At 37.5% G+C, this 24,623-nt stretch overlaps 1 protein-coding gene across 6 annotated transcripts in view; it reads left to right on the plus strand.

Moving 5' to 3' along the window:
• Positions 1–1,052: 1,052 nt before the first annotated feature.
• The window catches only part of sgsm2 (small G protein signaling modulator 2), a 45,557-nt gene continuing 21,986 nt past the window's right edge, over positions 1,053–24,623 (plus strand). For 4 of the 6 annotated variants that reach the window (XM_043258596.1, XM_043258597.1, XM_043258598.1 and 1 more), the window contains exons 1-3: positions 1,053–1,309; positions 4,978–5,053; positions 21,371–21,539. In XM_043258596.1, the coding sequence (XP_043114531.1) occupies positions 1,250–1,309; positions 4,978–5,053; positions 21,371–21,539 (305 nt within the window). In that variant the 5' untranslated portion in view covers positions 1,053–1,249. The remainder of the gene's footprint in view (positions 1,310–4,977; positions 5,054–21,370; positions 21,540–24,623) is intronic. The other 2 variants (XM_043258600.1, XM_043258601.1) reach the window with 1 other exon arrangement.

Here is a 24,623-nt window from a genome sequence, read left to right on the forward strand (position 1 = left end):
GTTCAAGCATTTATTGTCTTCAGTTCATGCAAGCTGTGGATGAGTTTGTTTCTTCATAGGACCGGATTTTAAGACATGTTTTTATATCAGTTGCTCACCAGTTGATCCTCTAAAGTGAATGGGTGCCGTCGGAATGAGGGTCCAAACCCATGATGAAAATATCACAATAATTCACAATTAGCGACTCCAGTCCATCAATAAATGTCTTGTGAAGCGAAAAGCTGCTTGTTTGTATTTTTAAATACTCCATTTCTATTGAACATTCGGAGATCCGTCAAGACGTGTTTTAAATATGACTCCTTTATCATAATTTTGCTTCCTCCTTTGAAAAGGTTGTCTCAGCTGAATCAGTGAACATGCACCAGATCGAAAACAGTCCTAAAGTGTATCCAGCGAATTTCTGATGAAATAAGCCTTATTATGGTTTACAGGTGCCATTAAGTGCATTAAAGGTGGAATTGCTTTTTACAACCATTTTATTTAACAAGAAGTTATCCGATGAACAGGAGTCGTGAGGTTTTTATCAGCTGTTTGGGCACTCGTTCTCACGGCACCCATTCACTGCAGAGCATCCATTGGCGAGCAGTGCTTAATTTCTCTCAATCTCTTGTGATAAAACAAACTAATCCATAATCTACATAAACGTTAAAGAAATGTTGGGATTGACTAGTTTATAAAGTAACTGTACCGCAAACAGCTTTGAAGTATTTAACAATAACTCGGCAGTTTCAATTTGTGCCAGTCATATTTTTTTCTTCAGTTTGCTGCACCTGTGCCATTTATACCCAGCTGTTCCTTCCCATGATAGGAGACTGCAAGCAGCGTGCATCACGTATCTTTTCATCCAGTAGGTCATACGAACACCGTGTCTCGTTGAACGCCTAATGACAATGCCTGATTAGCTGAACCGCCGCAGTCGCCTCCATCCGAGCTGTCAAATGTGGAGAGGGGCTAAAAATAAATCGCCGTCACCGCCTGAAAGGCGTACGGCGAGTGAAGAGATTTATCCCATTGATCGACAACGCCGAGGGGGCGGGGCCAGCGGCGATTGCGTCATAAAGGAGCCGAAGATGGCTTCACGATGCGCTACGGCAGGGCTTAGATGCGTCAACGCTCAGCTGTCAGTGCACACATTTATATGAAAAGGAAGGAAGGGTAGCGAAATACTGGGAGGAAGGCGGGCGAGCCGTTCAGATTTATGCCTCCAGCCAGTTTATGCTGCACTTGGCTTGTTTAACAGTCAGGGACAATGGGTTCGACTACAGATGAAGAATTTAAAGAGAAATTACTATGGAACGTCAAAAGAGAAGTAAGTGCACTTTATTTATTAAAACGTCCGCGCACGATCCGCTCGCGCGCATGCTTTGCATCCGATTCAGCGCGCGCGTATAAGTTTCGGATGCGCGGCGATGAATTAATGTGTAACGAGTTGCAATGACAGCTCAGGTGGGCTGTTACATTTATTATAGGTTTGCATTCAAACCCTTTCACCTGTAGCGCTGGAGGGGTCGGCTGTTTCCTTCCTCATCCGCCTGTAACTTAATGTAGCCGTGGGAGGCAGTGATTTAATCAATGCTTTCTGCCGTGATCAATAGATCCTGCCTCCCGCAAATGGCAGAATACAGTCTAAAACGAGTGCGTTTTTAGTGTCGAATACGCTCCTAGCTTGTTGCAATGTAAACAAAAACGAGTTGACATCGAATTTCCATTGACAGACACTTGAGGGGCTGAGCGCTCAGAGCACGCTAGGTTTATTTATAACGCGACTGTAAGAGAAAGCGCGCTACTTTATTATTTGACTCGATTAGAGGAGGTCTGTGCATTGATTGCTCTGCGTGTTTTTTTTTTTATCACGCAGAGAAACTTTCTCAAGCCGTAACCTCATTTTTGAGCAGTTGCACATTAATTAACGGCCATATAAGTTTAATGTGGGGAGGTTATCGTAGTCAAATTCATATATGCATTACATAAGACCTGTATGACCATAGTCGGTTCACACACTATAAGTTGAACTGGCTTCAAGCATTTTAAGTTAAAAGTACATTAAGTGTAATGAAATGTTTTTGCTCTTGCACTACATGGTTGCTCACAAAATAAATAAAGACATGACATTTAATTGGAAATTATTAGTTTATTTCTGAATTAGCTTAAAGCTTACTAATAGTCCTTTGAAACAATTCAAAACCTTAACTTCAGGACAGTGCAGCTTATATATCTAATGTAGTTAATATACAAATGTTAACCCGTCCAATCAGATTCAAGTATTCAAGAGGGGCGTGTGATGGAAAATGTTCACCCAAGGTATTATTTTAACCTATGTGTTTAAAATTCTGTACAGGCTATTTCATGTCAATTCAAAATAAGCAGGCCGAGATAGCTATGAGCAAACTATTCTCGAGCGTATTTTAAAATAATCGTCTGATAAGACTCGCGTTTCGAATGTTTTCACTGCAGGGTCTGTACGGCGGGAGAAGCTGCTACATTCTTTCATATCGGTGTAATTAATTCTTATCTTTTTCGCAGGGAACGCTGGCTTTAAATCCGGCCCTCGTGAATAATAGAAATCTTGAATGAATTGCTGCAAAGAATAGATGTCCTAAATCGGTACCAGCGTGTCTCGAGTGTCCACACACAGCTGATTCAGCCCTCCTGAACTTAATGCACAGTCCTGGCGGCCGTCGTTTCTCATGATAGTTAAGGGCATGTCTAATATCACTGATGCGGTAATTAAATTCTTCAGGTATCTGGCCTCAGGTGGCTCGGTGGCCTGGGTTAATAAGGAAATCAATATTTAACATCATCTCATTCATCAAGTTTTAAAGAACTTTAGTGCGTCATATTCATTCAAATCACCTATTTTTATCTCTGAAATGAGTCACTTCCTCCACAGATATGTCTTTAGTTAACATAGAGTAACGTTGATTTCCAGTGATTCATAATGTTTCTCCTGCAGGTCCTTCCACGTTTATATGTCTATGGGAAGCAGACGTACGCATTTTTGACATGTGACATATAACATACAATATATATCTTAACTTTTTTGGTTTTCGGCTATTTTAAGCATCGTACGTATAGTGAGCATATATAATATTTACAACGCACACGGGTTATAACAGTCCTGCTATACACACAGGATTAGATTTTTATTCCTCCATTGACTTTCTTTGTGTAACATCCCAGGTCTCTGTCACTTTAAGCTGCAGTCAGCCGCCTTCTGGTTGCCTAGGAACTGAAAGCATCAGCAGCTACCTAAGAAGTTAAATTGCATCAGTGGACGATTAATACAGCTGCATGAAGCAGGGATCGTCACAAATGGCTCCCACAAGAGCAAAACAACTTTGTTTCATTTTCCTGTTCTCTGTTTCCCCCCCCCATCAATATTTATGGACTGCGTTGAGCAACGTTACACTATTCTGCAATGATCTATTTAATATTTTGCATCTACAGAAGTGCATACCCGATTTTTTTCCATCAGATTTTCTGTCAAGATCTTAGATTTTGAAATGCATTCTGCTTCGTAGACCTTTCCTTTTATAGCTGTGCAAGTGATTGACTGTGTCTTTGTAGGTGTTCACTGTATCCTTTTAAATTGGGAAGAGGATGCCAGAGCTCTTTGTATTTTCAGACGTTGAATGTTGTATTAACTGGGCATATTGTGAAGATATCTCTCCACATGTTGTGTGCGAGGACTGACAAGCTCCGATTGCCCCTTGTTTCAGCTGCAAAAATCCTTGAGTGATGACTTCATTAAGGCCATTGTTACCGCTGTCAGCTTGGCTGGAAATGTGTTTTAATGCCATTGTGTTCATTTGAATCTCTATGTGAAGCATTTGCTCTATTTGAAGGGTCCAACCATTCTTGTGTCTTTCGAGACGTGTTATGTAATGCAACAGGCCGCTGTGGTGAACTGGTTTTAAAACCGTTTTATTTCTTCATTTTTTTGTCCCAAGGGCAACAGCAAATATCAGCCTTTTAAAAAATAGTATGGCCAAAAGTGAAATGATGCAGAAAATGTATTTACACTTCAGGTCATCCCACATTTAGACACATTTATTTCTTCAAAAGAGCAGATTTGGAGAAATGTCGCTTTATGCTCACCAATGCAGTGAATGGGTGCCGTCAGAATGAGAGTCCAAACAGCTGATTATAAGTAATTGCCACAACTCCAATCTATAATAATGCTTTCTCCGGTGAAAACGTCTGCCCTATCATATCAAAATCCACTGACATACTAGTTTAGAACTGCTTTGGACTGTTTTCATGAATGGTGCTTGATCAGTGCATATTTCTCTCCTGATTCAGACAAGATTATTATTATTTATTTATTTTTTTTACTGGGGAAAGCAATATTATGGATACATATTATGGCCATTGGATTTGTTCATTACAAACAGTTTTTCACTTCATAAGACATTAACTGAGGACCTGGGATGTTTCAATCGAATCTCATTCTGATGGCACCCATTCATTGTAGACTTTTTGGGTAAAAAAACATACTTCTCTACATCTTGGATGACCTAAGGGTGATTACATTTTCTTTTCTGGGCAAATTATTTCTTTAAATTGTCCTTTTGATTTGCCTTGTGGCTAATCTCATACCATAGGGTTCACACAAGTCATGCCCATAATCAGCAGATGCCCGTAATTTGCTCCTCCTCATTGGTACAATTACCCTTTTGCTGTTCTTCAAATTACATAAACAGTATAAAGCCGCCTGCAAGGATTGTGATTAATTAGTCTGGGATTTGCTGTAGTACTGACAGTTGGAAGAGAAAAATGTGACAAAGACTCATTCTACACAGTTCCTTGCACTCCCAGGGAAACTTATCAATTGAATGATGCTAATTAAAGCATTTGTGGTTACGCTGCCATGATTAATTAGTTGCTTTTGTGCAGCCGATTCCAAGAATTTTGACTTGCTATTATTTTTTTCTGCCAGTCTTTGCCGCTCCTAATTGCATGTCTTTCCATGTCTAGGTGAAGCAGATCATGGAGGAGGCGGTGACCAAGAAGTTTGTTCATGAAGACAGCAGCCACATTATTGCACTTTGCAGTGAGTACAGTTTGAGAGAAGAGGTTTTTATGCCTTGCATTTGCATTGTGACATATAAAATCCTGTTGGTTGTGCTGATTTTAATGTCACCAAGTTATTTTGCTGGTTAACATAGATATGGTTCGAAATTGTGAGAATAATTTGTAATACTCTTCCAAGTTGAAAATCGCTAACAAATGATCATGCTGTAGTAAAAGTAAGATTAATTATAAATTATAAAATTAATAAATTATAGCTTAATAATTTTTAATCGATTTGAGCAATTTAGAGTAGAAAATGTAGACTTTTATATATATATATATATATATATATATATATATATATATATATATATATATATATATATATTACAAATCAATTTAACTTAAAAATGTATTTCTTTCTGAAAAATAGCAGTATCTGGTATTGCAAAATTCATATTGTGAGTTTAAATGATTAATAATTAAATGTAGATAAATATAACATTTTGTAACAGAGATCTAATAATAACTGTACGTTGTGTAAAAATAATATAGGTAGATATAAATAAATGTCACATTTTCTTCTTCTGGCATGTAAAAATTGCTGCACAATTAAGTGATATTGCAAATGTAATTATGTAACATTATTAAAATTAAATAGCTAATAATTAATATGCATGTCAAAATATAGAAATAGAAATAGAAATATACAAAATAGATCATTTCTGACCCCTAAAAATAGATTTAGTCTTTGCAAATACTTCAAATTAAACTTTTATTATGATTTATATATATATATATATACTGCTAATATATGCCCTTTTTGCTGCTAGAAATATATATATATATATATATATATATATATATATATATATATATATATATATATATATATAATTTCTAGCAAAAAGGGCATATATTAGCAGTATATATATTTAATATATAATATAGGCAATAGTATTAGTCTAAACCAGGACAAGCAGAAAAGTTATTTTTGATGAGCCTTGACATATGAGACTTCCCTCATCGGGAAAGACTTCAGAGGCAACGGCTGGGGCTCGTGGCATGATGATAGTTCCGGAGCTTTGGATCGCTGCCAACAATAAGGTTGATTTGTCCGGTGCGGATGACTGGGAGTGTGTGTGTGTGTGTGTGACTCACACTCTTTACTCCAGTGACACAGAGACAAGCCGGAACATTAACCAAGGCTCAGCCTCGTTACGTCAGTGACACACCAGTGCTGCGTGGCACCACAGATACTGCTTAGTCAACTTTCCTCAAATCCAGATACAAATGCTTTTTTTTACACGAATGGAACAAGTAATGTACAGCATTATTAAACAGCTTTATTAACATTAACAACCTCATTTTGCCTTCGTATAGTAGGGAGTAGCGATCTATCCACAAAAAAGCACTTGATCTAAGTGTTTATGCAAATGTGAATCCCGTTTATCATCTGTGTTCAATCTGTATTTCACACATAGCAGATATTCTTGCGTCGCCGCTGCTTGAGCTTGTTGATATTTACGGTTTGTGTCTCTTGTTATCCAATATGGCGTGCCAGCTTTTGCTTTGAGGCTCAGTTGTTGTGTTGTGTGAATTTCAAAACCCCAGAAGAGCTGCAAGATCTAAAGCAGCAATGTACAACACATCAGGACCCGTCACTACAAATCAAAAATCAGCGTGCCCATGTTTGCCTGAGTTGGCCTGGACTCTGTTTTATAAGTATGCAGTGCTGCCATGTTTACACTGAATGCTAAATTTATCCAAATGCGTGTTATTTTCACTGACTGCTCTTATTTAGAGGGCTAAACTGGAACGGCTTCTGTGTACCGAGGTTAAAGGTCACATGATAACATTGGCATGGCAGTGATGTCAGCCCTCGGCTAGTCTGTGACTCATCTCTGTCCTTCCGTTAGCCGGTTAGCGCTGTTTAATTGTGGAACATCCGTTAATAAATTAGAATTATTACTTTTGTTACTCAGTCACTTTTTATGGGCACCGTAATGAGGACATCTTCATTCGGCACTCCTTTTCATTAGCTCTAAATGACAGGGAGTTGGAATATGAGATTTGCTGTGTAAATGCTTTTGCAATAGCTGTTGAACTCCATGACTGCAGCAGATCTAACCTTCTTAATGCTTAATGTTCTTCTTCCAAGTGCTGTATAATGATAGAATAGCCACACTAAGCCTGACTGTGCAGAAGTGTACACACATTGAGGAAACGAGTTTGCACACGGCTTGTGTGAATCTAAATAATTCAGTTATAAAGACTTTTAATATTTAGTATTTTAAATATCTTTATTTCTAAGAACAAAACAGTAATATTGTTTGAATTAATTACTAATGATGCTTAAAGTTATTTTTATCACAGAAATAATTTACATTTTAAAATATTATATATTATATTAAAAAAAAAAAAAAAATAATATATATATATATATATATATATATATATATATATATATATATATATTATTTTTACACACTATACAGATTGCACACTTCAACTATATTATTATTGCTGTTATATGTATATTATAATATTGTTATAAGTCTTGTGTTGGGTTGTTTTGTCTATGGTAATGATCTTTATATTCTTGGAAGGACAATCTATTTGGATTAATTAAAAAGCTGTTAGGACTCTCATATACTGCATCTTATTGTGTCGTTTTCCACATATCCATCTTTTTGTTGCTTTTAGTCTGAGTGACAAAGGAAAAGACTGAAAGAAACAGTAATTTTAGTCGTTCCTCCCCTCGCGGCGGTTATCACACTCTCTCACGCATCGCAGGCGTTTTGCATAATGCTACGGAGCGTTTTTGGGTGTCTGAGGGTAAGAACGCCTGAGTCGTGACCGCAAGCAGGGTGATGGTTTCAGTATAAATGCTGCTCAGCGTGAGTGTGTGTGTGTGTGTGTGGGTGGCTGAGGAGGGCTGGTCTGGGAGCGCTGCCAGTCTGTCGTCACCACCAAAAAACAGTGCAGTTCCTCTGTTTCCCAGTCAGTCGCCGGGCACGGATTCCCCACGCAGTCATCCACCCCCTCACTTTCGTCCTGGAGCACGCACTCACCCACGTCACAGCAGCATATGACAATGCACTTCCCAGCTAAATGAAGTTTCAGGGGAATAAATCAAAAGCAACTGTGCCCGTGCATTGTGGGTTGGTTGAACGTGGTGCGTGTTACGGGGGCGGCAGAGTGCGTTTGAGCACCAACAAAAAGGCTGGCCTACCTAGAAGGAGAAACTTTCCGTTAGCAGTCCTGCTTACATCAATAGTAGTTGCTTGGCTGGGTTGTGCCACGCTAACCAACTAAACCTTGCCCCGTTTCGATATGCACTAGTTCAAAAGGTTGCAAAATAATCAATACATTCCATCATAAAGGTGGCTTTTGAAAAACGAAACATTTTTATGTGCAAAAAGGGAGAAGAGATTTAAATCGAGCCTGATTGCAGTGACATTTTACGCTGAGATTTATTTCCTAAATTGCCCATTTTTCTGGCATGAAATGAGTCAAAGGTCTAAAACCGGGTTTCCCAGAAAGCGCCTGCCAGATGCTTTGATCCCACTGGCATCCTTTTCTGTGTGTTTGATATTGGTGTTGCTGTCGGATCATGAGCGTGTACCCTGCTGTCTTCCCATAATGCCGAGCACACACTGTACGGACATGCCCTCATGATGCCGAGCCATTAGGCACAGCAGAGCTGCATAATAGCTCCTGTCCTGATGCTGCCACTGCTAATGCCTGTTTGCGAATTACATGGGTAAGTGCACTCACAGATCTCTCTGTGTATTTAGTGTAAAATCTAAAAAATCACACTTCAAACATCTTATTATTAATCAGGATAGAGCTTGCTCATTGTGTTAAACATCATACAATGATTTTCAAGGGTTCCAACACTTAAAAAGAAGTTTCAGCTAGACTTTTTCTTTAGAAAATATAGATTTTTATATTTGTTAATGCTATTTAGTATCATGCATTATGTTCATATTTTTAAGAATTTTTCGTAAGGCTTTTTAAATGGCATAGAACGGGATGGATTAAATGCAGTAAAATATCAATATAAGATGAATTTAAAGAATTAGTTACAATATTAGTTACTGCTGGGCAGCTATTAATTGCTATCACATCCAAAATAGTTTTTGTGTACATAATGTGTGCGCACTGTATTTATTTTGTCTATATAAATACACATACATGCATGTATATATTTAAGAAAAATATGTTATGAAATATATTTATATATAAACATATACATGTATATATTTTTTATTCTGTATTTATATATATATATATATATATATATATATATATATATATATATATATATATATATATATATATATATATATATACATAATAAATATACACCGTACACTGTTTGCAGTTTGTTTCAGTTAATATAACCACTTTTGAGGTTATTGATATTTATATTCAAGCAATTTCTGTATGTTTTCATGTCTATATAAAACATACAGAGACAAACTATTATATCAGCAATATCATAGCAACTTCCTACATGACAATATAACTTCCATGAATCATTTATTTACTCACTTTCACCATAAAATGAATATCCCACTGCTTTCCCAAGGGTAGATTCAGCGTAGTGCTGGTGATAATGTGTCTTCATTTCGCAAATATAACCATGTAAACTTAAAGACTTGAAGGCAGCATATGGCTAAATATGTGCTTATTTTGTCTCTCAAAAGATTTTTGGCCAGCTTGTTTTAAAACTTTTCATACTCCATGCATATTCAGAGTTAACAAGCAGTGGGTTGCGTCGGGGTCAGCTGGCTCCAGGCTCTGTAGCCCACTGGCTGATCAATAGAAGGAAAAACACAGACCTTGTAAATCCTTCAGGCTGTTTCACAGCAGAACCGAGTGTGGGCAGGGTCAGGGGTCACCAGAAGAGGGTGAGAGCACAAATTGCTATTTACGTATTTAATGTGAATTAAAAAAGTATTTGAACTGATATGGACTTTATTACTTCTATGCTGGATGCCATTCATGAATAATACAGGGATAATTAGTCAAATCCCCTTCGATGCAGATTTTCTGCTGCCGTATGCATTACCAAAATCGGTTTGCAAAAATCAATGCAATATCTACGGTGTTGCTGTTTTGCATTAATTAAAGCATTACATGAATTAAAACTGCAATAGTTTGATCAGTCCAAATCTTATTATCGCTTGTTTTCATTACCCTTAAAGGGATAGTCCACCTAAAAATTTCAATTTATGTTGTTCCAAATCTATGTGACTTTTTAGTTTTTTTTTCAAAAGAGCATACTTTGAAGAGACATGAAAGAAATATCTTCTGAAAAACCTCCCAAGGCCATCCAAGATGTAGACGAGTTTGTTTCTTCAGATTTGGAGAAACGTAGCATTAAATCATTTGCTCACCAATGGATCCTCTGCGAACACATTCTCACTCCCGACTCCTCACATATTAAAGCTTGGTCAGGACCAATTGGCATCAATTTTGATGATCAAGGTACACCTTTAGCATAATTTTTTGACGTGCAGTTGCTTTCAGTTGTTTCTGTTAATTTAAGGGTTTGCATGTATTTGTAAAAAGAAGAAATAATTGTATATAAATGTACGCTTTAATTGAAGCACCTAACCCCAACACTACCCCAAACCTACCCACTTCTGAACAATATAAAACACGTAACAGGCAAATATAAGTGCAGTCGCAAGTATTTATTGCAAAAACGGACCATAAGCAAGCAGTGTGAAAGCATTACAAACAAGTCGTGTTGCATTCCAAGTGAAACCGTGCGATGTCTGTATGCAAAGAATAAAGAAAAACATGAGGTATGAATTCCTAAAAACAATTCTGCGCTCACATCTCATTCAAAAACGTACTCTCATCCTGTAGCATGACGCAAATAGTCTTGAGATATACAAGAAACAACAGCATTTCACAACCAAAGCTTACACAAGGCTTCTTCTAACGTTTTTTTTTAAATTGTGCACAAACTGTAGCACACAGGAAGAGCTGTCCTATCACAAATCATTCATTTTGCTTTGGAAGATTTAAAATATAATTTTTTTTTTAAAAATAAATTATGACTGTACTTGTATCTGTCTGTTATATTTTGGGTTTCATTGGTAGATTTTTTTAGCAGGGGTTGGGTTATGTGCTATATAATGGTTACATTATTAACCTAATATATATTAATCATGATAATAAAATTCCTGGTATCTTTCCCATTGGCATATATTTTTGGGTGACCTGTTCCTTCAAATCAGACTCAGAGACTTGAAGGGAATGAATGGTTAGGGAAAGGTCTCACCGTGTGACGGCCGAAACTTCCTGATTTGTGGAATGCAAACAATACTGGAAGGCTAGTCAAGGAAGTACAGCATTGTGTTGTTGTTTCCTTTTCACTTCACCCAAGCCTAGTCACTTTAGGCTGCGGTTTTAAATCCCTAAACGTCACAAGGAGCTGAGACGGAAGTTTGCAGGTTTTCTCTCGAACACCTGCGCCATTGTGAGCTAATTAGACGTTAATGAGTAAATGAATAGAGTTGTGAGTCATGTCTGTTTACCCAGCGTCCCTCGGCTGATGCTCACGATGAAGCATCTTGCGAATGAGTCTTACTTGAGACCCAGATTCAAATTAGACTGCGAGCAGACTTTATTTGTGAAGCGCACAGCTGTTCTCTCAGATATGGCCAAGTCCAATGTATAACAGGTAGTAACTATTCCAGATCGGTTGCTCCTTTATTGGCTCAGAATCGACGGTTAAATTCGGCTTGAAAAGTCAAAGAGAAATGCAAATTTCTCATTTTCTGAATGAGTTGTGAATGTAGGTCCCACATGATTAATAGACTAATAGCAACTGTATCTAAAACGGATTTTATACTAATTGAATTTTATACTTTCATACTCTTATATTTTTTTATTGCGTTGTGTTTTGGAGTTAACAGATTGCAAAATTAATTTATAATGTCCCAGTAATGAACTACCAGTACTTGTTTTTTTTCTTACAAATCTCAAAATAACTCAAAAACTTTTCATACTTTCCTTAAATTATAAAGTTGTGATTGGATTGAATGGTATCGAATTAGAAACGTTTGCTGGCTGTGTTCAGCTAATTAAACTTTTATGACTTAAAAGCTAAAATCACTGACATTTCCTAAATATAAGGTTTTTTCAGGCAACCGGGTGCTTTCATGGCGATTAGGTATTCAGAATGATTACATACTAGTAAAGAAACGTCGATTAGAGTCAACTACATTTCATATGCCCCAAATGCAAACAGTGTCAAAATGGTTAAATATCATCCAACACATCGCTAATCTAGCTTTCCTTTTTGGCAGCCAGTCCTGTATTTCCACATATGTGTTTGTGGGCATCATTTAGGGGACCACAGATGCTGCAGAAGACTCTAGTATTCCACTAATTACAGTCTATCTCCATGACAACGCAGTTTCTATACAGGGATTCGGCCATGTCAGAGGCTATTACGCACAAATTTGCTGAAACAAACACACACGGTTATGTAACCCCCCTCAGCTGGTGGTCTTCTTTAGGGTTATTTCTAAAGACAATGTGCTGCGGCCTGAGGTGACAGTGAAGGGGACCGCAGCAGGCCACTCATCGTCCTCCCGATTTGTGCATCCTGGAAGATCTTCATGCTCCATCCCCGCTTCCTGATACAGGTGCCAGGCTGATAAATAACATCAGGTGTGCCCACAACCGATGAGATTATCCCTGCCACGGTGTTGAGGAGCTCACAGGGACTCTGCATGCTGTGGTTTTGATGCTGTCTGCAGGGGACCAGGTGCCGTCTGACCTTCACAGCTTGAACTCTGCTGAGGCTGTACAGTTCGCTCTGCTCACGAGGACAGCAGCAGCGCCGTATTCCCACCGATTTCATCAGCCAGGGCCCTGCGCTGAGAGACGCTTGATGTTGGATGACATGGATTCGCAGGAGCTGTCCGCTGGGGTTGATGGGAAGACCTGTCTCAGGTGGCTCTGACTGAGGTGTTTTTGTTGTTGATGACTGGCAGTCTAGATGAGTTGTTATTTATGTGTTGCCTTTTGGGTTTTGCGAGACATTCAGTCGTGATCAATGCACCTGTTGGAATTATGTGTGTGTGTGTGTTTGACTGCATGACTATAGAGAGCCCTGCGTAGATTGCAAAGTTGATCATTTGTATTATCTGCCTGTTTTTTGTACATCTATCTATCTATCTATCTATGCAAAGCATTGACTGTAACATAGTTGAGTTGTTTAACATTTCATCACTACTTGCATACGTGTGTGTATATACATTTTTTTTATATATATTTAAAAAAATTACATTTTCTACTAAAATAGTTGTATTGAGTGCTATGGTTCTCCGCTTTTAATGGATGCCAATTCACAATATATATTCACAACTAAAGATATACTTCAGTATATTTGATTGTGCTAAAGTAGAATTATTGCATTCTTATAAGCATACTTTAGGTGCATTTAAAGGCAAAAATCCTCATTAACAGTGACATGAAAACATATTTCATGCTTAATATTAAGAAGTAGTAGCATTTCAAATGAAGTAGTATTTCAGATAATGTTGAATTATAATTTTTAGATCATAATTGAGTAAATATGTTAATAGATTTTATATATATATTTAATAATAATATTTTTATATTATTATATTTTATATTATTATATTTTTTCTATGATATTTATTAAAAAATCTTGAGGGGGAAAAAAAAGAAGGAATAAAGACTTTGAGAACCTGTGCTTCTTATACTTCCAGACAACTGAAAAGTAACACACACAATGCACCCCCCTTTACCAAACACATTTTAGTCCTCATTACATACCTATTTGCAAACAATCAGGTTCTCAGACTGTATCCATTACATCTGTTAGCCAGAGATGTTCCACTGTCTTCCCTCATCAAATCCCACGATCCCTAGCTGCCAGACAAACATGACTCCTGATGCTCCTCTAAGATGTTAATCTATGGCTGCATGTGATTGTTCTTGTTCTCTCAGTGTCTCAGCGCTGGGACCGGACTAGTTGATGTTGTTTTCCTTAATTAGAGCTGGGTGTTAGAGAGGTAATGCGTAGGAGTGACTCCCCAGTGGGAGAGACGCTTTTTTTGGGATTGAGAATAGCTAGTGAATGTCCATTTCCTGTGTAGCGTGAAAACCAACGTGCACAAAAATCTCTTTTTAAGCACTAATTAATTAACCCTATGCATTTCTTCCTCATTCCATCACTATGTTTGATAAGGATGCACTGGGATTTTTTAAAATGCTTTAGATTTCATTCCGGGGGTATGTACATATTTTTTCCCAACCTGGCACTTTTTGTGCAACACCATTTTTGCACGTTTCGCCACGGTTTCAAAGAGAAATGTTCACTGAGTGGCGATAAAAAACACGTTTAGTTTGTCAACCCTGGCACATTTTATTATGTTGATTTAGGTATGTATTGCTGTGTTGTTATTACGTTAAATATCCAGGGACTGTTGCTAAATGTTAGTGTGCGTTTGCCTACACCAAATCCAACCCTAAACCTAGCTGATACCGTTAACAAAGGCAAAACCGATATATCCTCACCTCTCAAGTACATCTCTGTTCTCTGTGAGCTACTGAACAAACTTATCATGTATGAAAACCCATAGATAAAAAGCTGGATATGTGTGATGCTAACATTCAAAAGCATCAGTTTTCAAATACTGATATCTTTTGGAAGTCACATGATGTTCATGAGGTGTGATATGATTTATTAATTTAGATAAATTTTTGTTTTGTTAGTTTTACTGCCTCTAGTGTTCATTTCTTGTGAATAGTTGTCACATGGTAGACACATTTATAATAGGTGTTTTTACATTTTGAAAGTCATTATGGGTTCTTGCTGATCTGAAACATTAACCCCTAATGCTTGTCATGGTGCTTATCTATGAAATGCTGTCTGAATAAAAGACTGAAGAGAATGGAGAACAGTTTGTCATGAGTGAAGCAAGTAGAGCAGTGTTACTGAATAATGTAGAGGAAAAGGAAGTGCTTATATATGCTTATATCTAACTCTATAATGGAGATTTTCAATATATAGAAGAAAACTCTAATCAGTGTTAAGCCCTGTTTGAAAAGTATTTAAAGTACTGGTATCAGTGCCAAAAGTCTACTTACACTTGTTTTTTAATAATAGTCCCTAAAATGCATCACTATCTCTGACAGCAGTATCAGGGAATGTTCTCTGCGTGCGTCTCTGTGGGTGTTTCTGTCAAGTGAATGCCAGCATTGTCGTGTTTTCTCATCTCTGGAACAGGTGTTTGGTGACCGCTCTGCTCTTCCCCATAGTGTGAGCAGCTGCGGCTGAGAGCTGATTGAAGGTGCTTAGACAAAGAGAGCGTTGATGAAGTAAACTCTCTTTTTCAGTGGATGGAGGGAGGTGCAGGCAGATTGATTTTTGTTCAACTTGCCAGTCGGTCTGAGTCCAGAGAGATTAGATAAGACTCAGGCTCGTGATCGCCTCCGAAGACGAGATTGCTGATCTGATGGGCTGTTAGTGTAAATCAATGTTTAATCACCTGGTGTGAGAGGATGACCTGAAAGGGCATTGGAAATGGAAGCACATTTAACTAGTATCTGTGTCAGATTTAAGGTCTTAGCATGTTAATTTATGCATCAGTAATGAATCATTCAATCTATGCAGGCTTGCATGCCAATGTTCGTGAATACAGTAGCTGTAAAAAAAAAAAATAGTTCTGTTTTGCACATTTAAAAACTACTGTTTTTTTAAAAAAAAGCTATTATGTTTATTTATTATTTACATATGAAATTACACACATCATTTATTTTTTTAAAACATTTACGTTATCACATATATAAAAGTAGCATATTTTGCTTAAATATGTACATCCGTGTGTTTGTATATATATATATATATATATATATATATATGTAAGCTAAATATACACCGTACCGATGTTTATGTTCTCCAGGATGATTTGGGGTCCAAAAGGTATCTAAAATTTCAATGGAAAGTCACAAAATCAGAAAACTTTTGATTATTCAGGGACCTTGAAATATTGCCAAATCCAAAATATATGTTATTTATTTTTATTTTAGTCTTCACTACAATAATTCAAATGCCAGATTTTCAAAGTGCGGCCTCAGATATTTAGATTGCAGTGTGATCCACTTGCTGGATTTACTCTATATACTGTTTTCATACAAAGATGAATCCAGTCATGTGAGGTTTGTTTGGTTGATGAGACACAGAGCAGTTATTTGATCATGAAAGCAGGAGTGGGGGAATGCATCACATACTGTCGGAGGTGTGTTTGTACATGTATGTGACTCCTTCTTGATGGATTGTTTGTGTGTGTGTGTGTGTGTGTGTGTGAAGTGTTTAGACTGCCATCTTGTTAGGCGTCATGGTTGCCAGAATGGGCTGGGTTCACACTTGACTCCTTACACAAAAACTATGGATGCCTCTATTAATAGAGGTGTTTAACTGTTTAAACTCAGTTCATTCTCACCTTACTGAAATAGCAGGGCACCTCTGTGGGTGCTAATGGTGCCAGTTGTACAAAAAAAAATCTTTTGAAAGCAACATCTGTAGTTTTTAATTCTCATTTGCTCTCAAGGTATCTTCCAGACCCATAAGGCATTCTTCCTTCTATAAAAAGAATATATTTTTTAAAAAAGTTTTTTTTTTCCTTCATAAAATGCAAGTCAGTTATAGTTATCAATTTTCCATACTAAATTCACATTGTTGTTGACTTAATCTTTTCCTTTTGGAAAAAAATCTTGAACATCATTCAGTTAAACGTGATACTTTTCATGGGAGCTTTAAAGAAAGAGCACCATAGACCTTAGATAGACACCATACTGATTATAATGCTGACGTGTGATTGCACATACTGTTTGAAAGTCATAGATCACATTATTTTCAAACTGTTTTATAACATCAGAAAGACATTTTATCAGCTGAACGACTGGCACATTATTGAATGTTGTCCCTGAAAGTCTCATTTCCATTCCTGTCAGAATAATAAAACAACAGCAAATGGATTTAAGCTATATAAAGAGGAGTAAATAACAATAATATTTTAATATAATTTATATACTATTAGTATTTATTCATATTATGAAGGTCTTGTATTTTCGTTTGTTTAGGTTTTAGCTTTAGTCATTTTTATTAGTTTGTTTCTACTCTTTCTGATTTATTTTTATTTTAGTTTTAGTTTTAGTACATCAACTCAAAATAATGTTATTTCAGTTATTGCCAGTTTTTCATTTAATATTTACATTTTATTTAATTTCTGCTTACTTTGAATGACTGAAATCAATGTTAGTTTTAATTTTAATGAACTTAAAAAGCATAAATAATGACAAGAAAATAACCCAAACCCTAACCTAACCGTTTCAGTTGCTGCCAGTGCGAAATTTTTAATAGTTAGTTTTCTACTTAATATTTGTATTCTATTTAATTTCTGCTTTTTTATATTACTGAAAGTTTTAGATTTATTTAACATTAACATAGTGCTGTTAAACAATTAATTGCAATTAATTATAAATACAATGATATATTTATGTGTGCTGCGAACATTATGTACGTATAAATACACACACATGCATGTATATATTTTAGGAAAATGTTATATTCAAATGATAAATAATTTTTTTATAATAAAAAAATATATAAATATAATATGTATACAGTATGTGTGATTAATAGCGAATAATTGTTTGACAGCACTACATTAACAGTATAAATAATGACAAAGGAAATAACCTTAACCCTAATTTAATTTTGGTTAATTGTGAAAGTGTTCAGTAATTCAGCTTAATTAAGGCACACTTGAAACGTCCAGGCAGGTGTGTTAAACTCTCCACGACACAGTTTGATCAAGCTGGATGACCCCTGCTCTAAACCAACTCTTTCCTATTGGAACAATCAGTACCATAAGTGCATTCCGGTGGAAAATTTCATCTTTCCCGGATGCCATTTGCATTCATGTCTCCCTGAACATGCTCTCCTCCGCAGGGCCGGCGCTCGAGGACAGAGCCTGAGTCCAGACCGAGGGACGAAGATCAGGCTGATTAATAAGTACGGCAGTGCTAAACCCTCTTCATGTCAGAGAGCGATGAGTCACTGAGCCGTCGTCTTTCTCCCCCTTTTTATTCTACTCTATTAATCTCTTGTTTTGGGTCTGTAGTTTCTCTCATGCTCTCTCCCCTCTCGTTTCCGCGCTCTTCATCGCTTTAACTCCGGCTTTTTTTCTGGCCTGCCTTTCCCTGCCCCTCATTTTCAGTCCTTGTCTAATCTTTTTTCTTTCCTGTGGTCCTCCAACTCTTTCTCGAGCCCCCCCGCCTCCCCCCGTCGCCCACGCTCTGTGCAGCTGCCGAGTACCTCAGTAATGCAGTTCATTACTGTCTATTACTGTGACTCACGGCTTGACTGCACAGTCACAGGTGCGTTTCCCTACGGAGCCCCCCGCCTCTCACGCAGATGATAGTAGCTCAGATTACAGCCATCGATCAGTGTGTACAGTCGCTTGTGAGCGCGTCCGCGCGTGTGATGTCACAGCGTCTGCATCAATGCTATAGCTTTTAGATGATGTGTTCCGCTGTATACTATCGACAGGCTTGGTTCGACAAAGGATTATGGTTAATTGTGCTACAAACCTAATTAGATCTTCTCTAACACGCCGATGTTGATATACAAGAAACCCCTCTGTAATTTGTCATGAAGAAAAGACACCTATCGATGGCTTACATGCAGTTGTGTAAATAGAAGTATTTAAAACTGACGCATTTCAGCTTCCGTGACTGAAAGATCATTAACGCAACGTTAAGACTAGCAAAGATGTAAAACTGCATGATTTATGGGGTAATGTGTCTAATCTGTTGCTCATTAAATCCCCATGTGGTTTGTCAGATGCTGTTTTCAATGCTGCTCTTATTGAGTGGAGTTCGTTACAGTCGAATCAGACGAAGCCTTTTAATATATCTGTGGTGCGGGAATGGTTTCCTGTATGTTTTATTTCAGTTCTTTGTTCAGTTCATCCAATATCAGATGGTAGAATCTTTGTGAATGTTTCTTCAGCTTTGTTATGCTGTTTTTTATATACATATTTTAACATGTAATGTATTTCTGTGATGGCAAAGCTTAATTTTCAGCATCATTACTCCAGATTTTATTGTCACATCATCCTTCGAAAATCATTCTCATCAACAAAAGAGCAACAATAAATAAGTAACAGTTAGTTGCAGTACATGTAGCATTTTTTTAAGGATAAATAAAAAGAACAAAAAGTTTGATTTAAAATTGATTTAAATTATTATTTATACATTAACAAATTGAATAGAAATGGAAGTCAGTTTTTAATCCAAATATATAAAAAGTCATAGTTTTGGGGTTCTTTAATAAAGAATAAAGTTTAAAAGAAATGCATTTATTAGGAATAGAATGTTTTGTAATTATATACATATACATACAGTGTATGCCTTTTATAACGTTATACTATTATTGTCACGTGTGGCTTAGCGTAAAGGAGCACTTGACGAAAGTAAATAAATTCAAACAATTTTAATCTTCTTCAAACGGACAAAACAACAATATGCAGGCAGACAGGCAGAACAAACTGAATACAAACACACAGGACTTAAATATACAAGGAAATCACTAAATTAACAAGACACGGCTGAAGACGATAAAGACAATTAACTAAAGTAGGTCACACGTAACACATGGCACACGACAAAAACAACAACAAAAGAGTCCAAAGACGTGACAATTGTACGTTATACTCTTCATACTATTACTATAATTAGGATCCATATAATGCTAGCTATAGAAGACAAAAGACATTAGCAAAGGACTAATTAAGTAAAGTTCTGAAGGTGTGAAAAGTGTGTTTTAAGAGTATATTCATGTGCGTATGCATTATTATTGGCTGATACTGTTGCATGCATTCAAATGCGTGCTTCGAGCTTGAGACCAGTGTCTTGTGGGTGTATGGATGCATGCAGGAAGGCGTTCAAACCAGCCGGCACAGAGAGATTATGTAAATACATCTTCAGCAGCGTGCAGCTCGTTTCTCAACTGCACGGTGCTTTGTCTGCACGTTTGCTGCTCAGTGGAAGATGGATCCGAGAAACACAGGAAGTGCCATTTCTTTTAGTGGCTCTCAGGGCATTACTGTTCGAATCAGAGCTGCTTTTGGGAGCAGACAGTGATCGTGCTGGGTTCTCAAGGGGGAAGCACTCAGCAGCCACTTAGATGATTCATCTTGTTGTATGCTCTGAAATTAGAGGTGTAGAATAGCAACATATTTGCAGCTTGTTGATCATGTCTGCACAACTTCCAAAATAAAAGGCCGTAAACTCTTATTGAAAACCAGTTGCAAAGTGTTTGATTTGCGCTATATGCCCAAGGGCCCTGCTGTTTGAGAGGCCCCTGGATGTCGACTAAAGTAGACCAATGAAATCCCCATTTTCCCTTCACGAATGTGCATTTTAGCTGTATCAAACAGGCTCTTAAAAGGAAAACCCTGAAGCTGCTGCCCCGGTGGCACGAGCCAAGCAATAAAAGTGCTATTACCACCATAAACATCTGATTGCTTTCACAAATGCAGTCGATTATGTGGCAACGAGAGGACCTCGATTCTGCTGAGATATTGATAGCATCAATCATGCGGCGAGTCGACAGGTAGACTTTACTCGGCTGTCACGACAAATGCAAATCTCATAACTGGCCTTTCATTGCAATCTTGTAAAAAATTATCTTGATTTCATTTGCCGAGCAAGTTTCCTCATGCGTCTTGATTTATGTTGTTGAGTGCTTGGCTAAGTGTCAAGAAAGATGGACGAACATATTAGTCGCCCTTTTACGCCAATATGAACAACATCCGCTCCATCCTTCATCGGTGAGATTAGGGGATTGGGGAACTGTTGCCGTTGTTTATTTGTTTTTGAAGTGAGCTCACAGTGCTTGGGGGGACTGAATCCCAGCAGAAGCAGGAGCGCTAACAGGTAGCTCGTCCTGAAATATTTAGCTGTGCTTCAGAAACCAGCAGTAAATCTCGTTCCCGGTTGCAATTGCGCTCCCGTCATGGCTGTTTACCTCACCAAAAGCGAATGAGAAGTATGAAGCAGAACACAATTACTTCTGCAATAAGATTTTCCCGCGCTTCATGCAAGTTCATCGATAGCAGAGCCTCCTGGGAAAGAAATGGAATTGAAAATTTGACACGCGAGAACAAATGGCTGCTATTAAAGGAATTCACAAAGCTGTTGGAAATAATAAGATGCTAATTGCTTAAGTTCATTCAGCATTTTGTTTCGTCTTTGCTTATCAACTCCTCCCTCTGTGTTCCTGCAGGCTCCATCGAGGCTTGCTTAAGTCACCTGTTGAAGCGAAGAGCGGCGGGATTCCTCCGCAGCGATAAGATCGCCGCCCTCTTCACCAAGATCGGCAAGGTCAACACCACCGCGAGTGAGATCTGCCGCAAGGTTCAAGAACAGCTACAGCAGCAGGCCGAAATCACCAGGTCTCACCTTTTTGTTGTTTTTGAACTGCGTTTTTATTAAACTTTTCATAAACATAACAACATACACATTTACTTAAATAGTTTACAATCACAGAAAAAAGTAATGTAACAAGCAATTGCAACTTAAATAAATAAATGAGATCCAACTTAAATAAATACAAATACGGTAACTACAATAAAGTCCCAACAATATTTTAAAGTCCAAGCAAATATGTTTCGAGTATGTGCATTATTTACTTAAAATTATTATTTTTATTTTTAATTTTGCAAACTTCGATGGCGTACTTTCTTTACAGCAGACGTCAAATAGAAAATAGGCTACTTTAACACTCTTTATGTGGGATGTTTTTTTTATGTGTTGAAGTGATCTCAATAATGTAATGTTCAGCCCCTGGTGTGTGACTTTTATCAGGAATCCCCCTGAAATTGGGATCGTTTTGGGTGGGCTTTGCTGTGAAAACCTGGCAACCCTGATTGACAATACAGTCAGTTCTCAATAAGGTCCTATCCTACTTTTTTCCCTCATTCAGTATCGGGTTTTACTCTGAAATATCTTTGCGATATTAAAGGCTAGTTCACTTAGACATAGGTCTGTCCGTGCCGTAAGGCACATTGGTTGATAGGTTGCAGTGTTTTTGGCTTCGTCCCATGTAACGTGAATCTTCAATACAGATTTCGATGTGCTGTTTCACTTTGTGTAAATTTACAAATTTGCCAAACTGCATTTTATGTTAAATTGAAAAGTAGTATTTTTGCTACTAAAGACCTGTTTACACCAAGAACTATTGTAAAACTTTTAAAGATAACTATAACGATAGCTATATTAGGGTTCACACCAGTGGACAATACTGTTATGTTTAATTTATTAGTTTATTGTTATTGTTATGCTCAAAGTCAGTTGGATTTTCAGCTATAGAAAAAAATCATTCCAAAGACATATATAACTATAGCTGTTGTTTCACTGTTCTAGTAGAATTAGAATGGTTTTCAAAAATGAATAGTTCTAGTTCTAGTTATTGTTCTAGTTGTGAATGGCTCTAATAGCATGACCAGAATTGGCAAACTGCCACCCCAAATTCATGATTTAGCTAAAAGTCAATAAGTAAGACAACTCCAACAAACAGCGATGTTTCATTTCTGCATTTCATTCTGCAAGCTGCTAAAAATAGGCATACTTTACTTTTAACAATCACTCATTCTACTTATTAATATTTACTTTAAGTAGAGACGCTAAAAGTTGGCCATAAACTAGAACCGATCGTATCAGTGATATAAGCAATGCTTTATGACTGATAAGCTTTTCAGACAATGATGAAAGCAGGAAGCAGATCACATCTGGTGTGTGGAGAGGGATGATTTGCTGCTTTGTTGGGCTTTAAACAGAAGACTGGCTCTGCAGCGCTCTAAATGAGGAATGGTTTGGGCGGATGCTCCGGGGCTTCGGTCAGCTTCTTATTTTCCCATTAACTCTCCATTAGCAGAGCCACATGGCCAGCGTGCCACTCAAGAGCGGACCGCTCGGGCCTAATAGCCACAATCTCCAGGTGACTCAACATCTCTGTTGTGGTCAGAGATTAGTTGAAGCCACTTTGGTGTGTCTGTACAGTAGCCACACACACACACATATTTAAGGCATTAATGTGTAGTGTTGCAGGTCACATGTTTTGCGGTGTTCGCTGCCTGTCCATTTTAAGCACCCCTTCCCCACCGCACTCGGTTACTCACGTTGCCACAGCAACACCATGGTGTCACAATCTAGAGCAACAAGATGCTCACTGGTTATTGAATACCTCTACCGCAGCAATTCAGTCTAATAAAGCAACTGCATGTCATTACTTTCTTATGCAAGAGTTCTATTGCACCCAAAACGCATTCGTACTTGTACATTGTTTAAATGATTTCATTTATTGCACTCGTATTTAGCTTCACAATTATAATTTGTTTTTATACAATACGATTTTTCAGAGTCTCTTGTACTCAACGAGGCTGTGAAAACAGTTAAAACAGTTAAAATGGGAAATATTATTATACTTTATTACTTGTTTATTAGTGTTATCAAATGATTAATCGTATCCAAATTAAACATTTTCGTTTACATAATGTGTGCATGTGTGCTGTGTGTATTTAATACATATACATAAATGCAAACACATACAGTATATGTAAAATATTTACATGCACATTTATATAGTCATTCTTATTTTATGTTATGTAATATATGTAATGTATACACATAAACTTTTTCTTAAATATATACATGCATGTGTTTGTGTTTATAATAAATATCCACATTAAGCAAAAAACACTATATTTTGGATGCAATTACTCATGATGAATAGCAAAAAGACAAACACTGCAACAATGTTACAGTTTTAATTTATGTATTGCTGTTCATTTGCAGTTTAAATCAAGAAATCTGTTTTCTTGTTTTATGAGAGCAGGCTCCTGAACTTTTAGTCATCTATCAAAAGATCGAAAGAGAGCAATTAATTTGCATTGGTATAAAAAGAGAGGCAGCGGAAAGTAGCATCTGTATGTTGCCATGAACGACATTTAGTGTCATTATACAAAAATATTTGCTATTTGTGGATTCATAATGGACTCCGTGAACCCTTTCTCACTGCATTTTTATTAACAGGCCCTCTAAAGCTGCACTGGATGCCCTACATTATTGCTCTTGGAGCGGAAACGTACAGTTTCATCTCCATAGCATCTGCATACTCATCTCAGGTGCAGGGATTTATTTGCTTGTTTACACTGAATGTCCACCGCTGTGGCCAGCACTCACACACACAGTGTAAGTGGTAGGTCGTTATGCGATCAATGCTTATGTAAATCAGAGAGGATGAGGGCGCTGTGGCACAGACAGCAGACTCATCCATCTCTGGCGTGCCTGCAGCTGTGGTGTAGTGTGATGTCCGGGCTGGAGGGAGATTGATGGCTGAGGGGTGTTATTGGCTTACGCCCATGATGGACTCTCTCATCTGTGCGCTCAACATTACAGCAGTCCTCCCAGCTCTATAGACTCCGAACGGATCTCAGACGGGCTTAGTCACAGAGACTGGCTTAAAGGAAATTTCCAGG

This window comes from Puntigrus tetrazona, chromosome 15, assembly GCF_018831695.1.
Source record: "Puntigrus tetrazona isolate hp1 chromosome 15, ASM1883169v1, whole genome shotgun sequence".
Classification (NCBI taxonomy): Eukaryota; Metazoa; Chordata; class Actinopteri; order Cypriniformes; family Cyprinidae; genus Puntigrus; species Puntigrus tetrazona.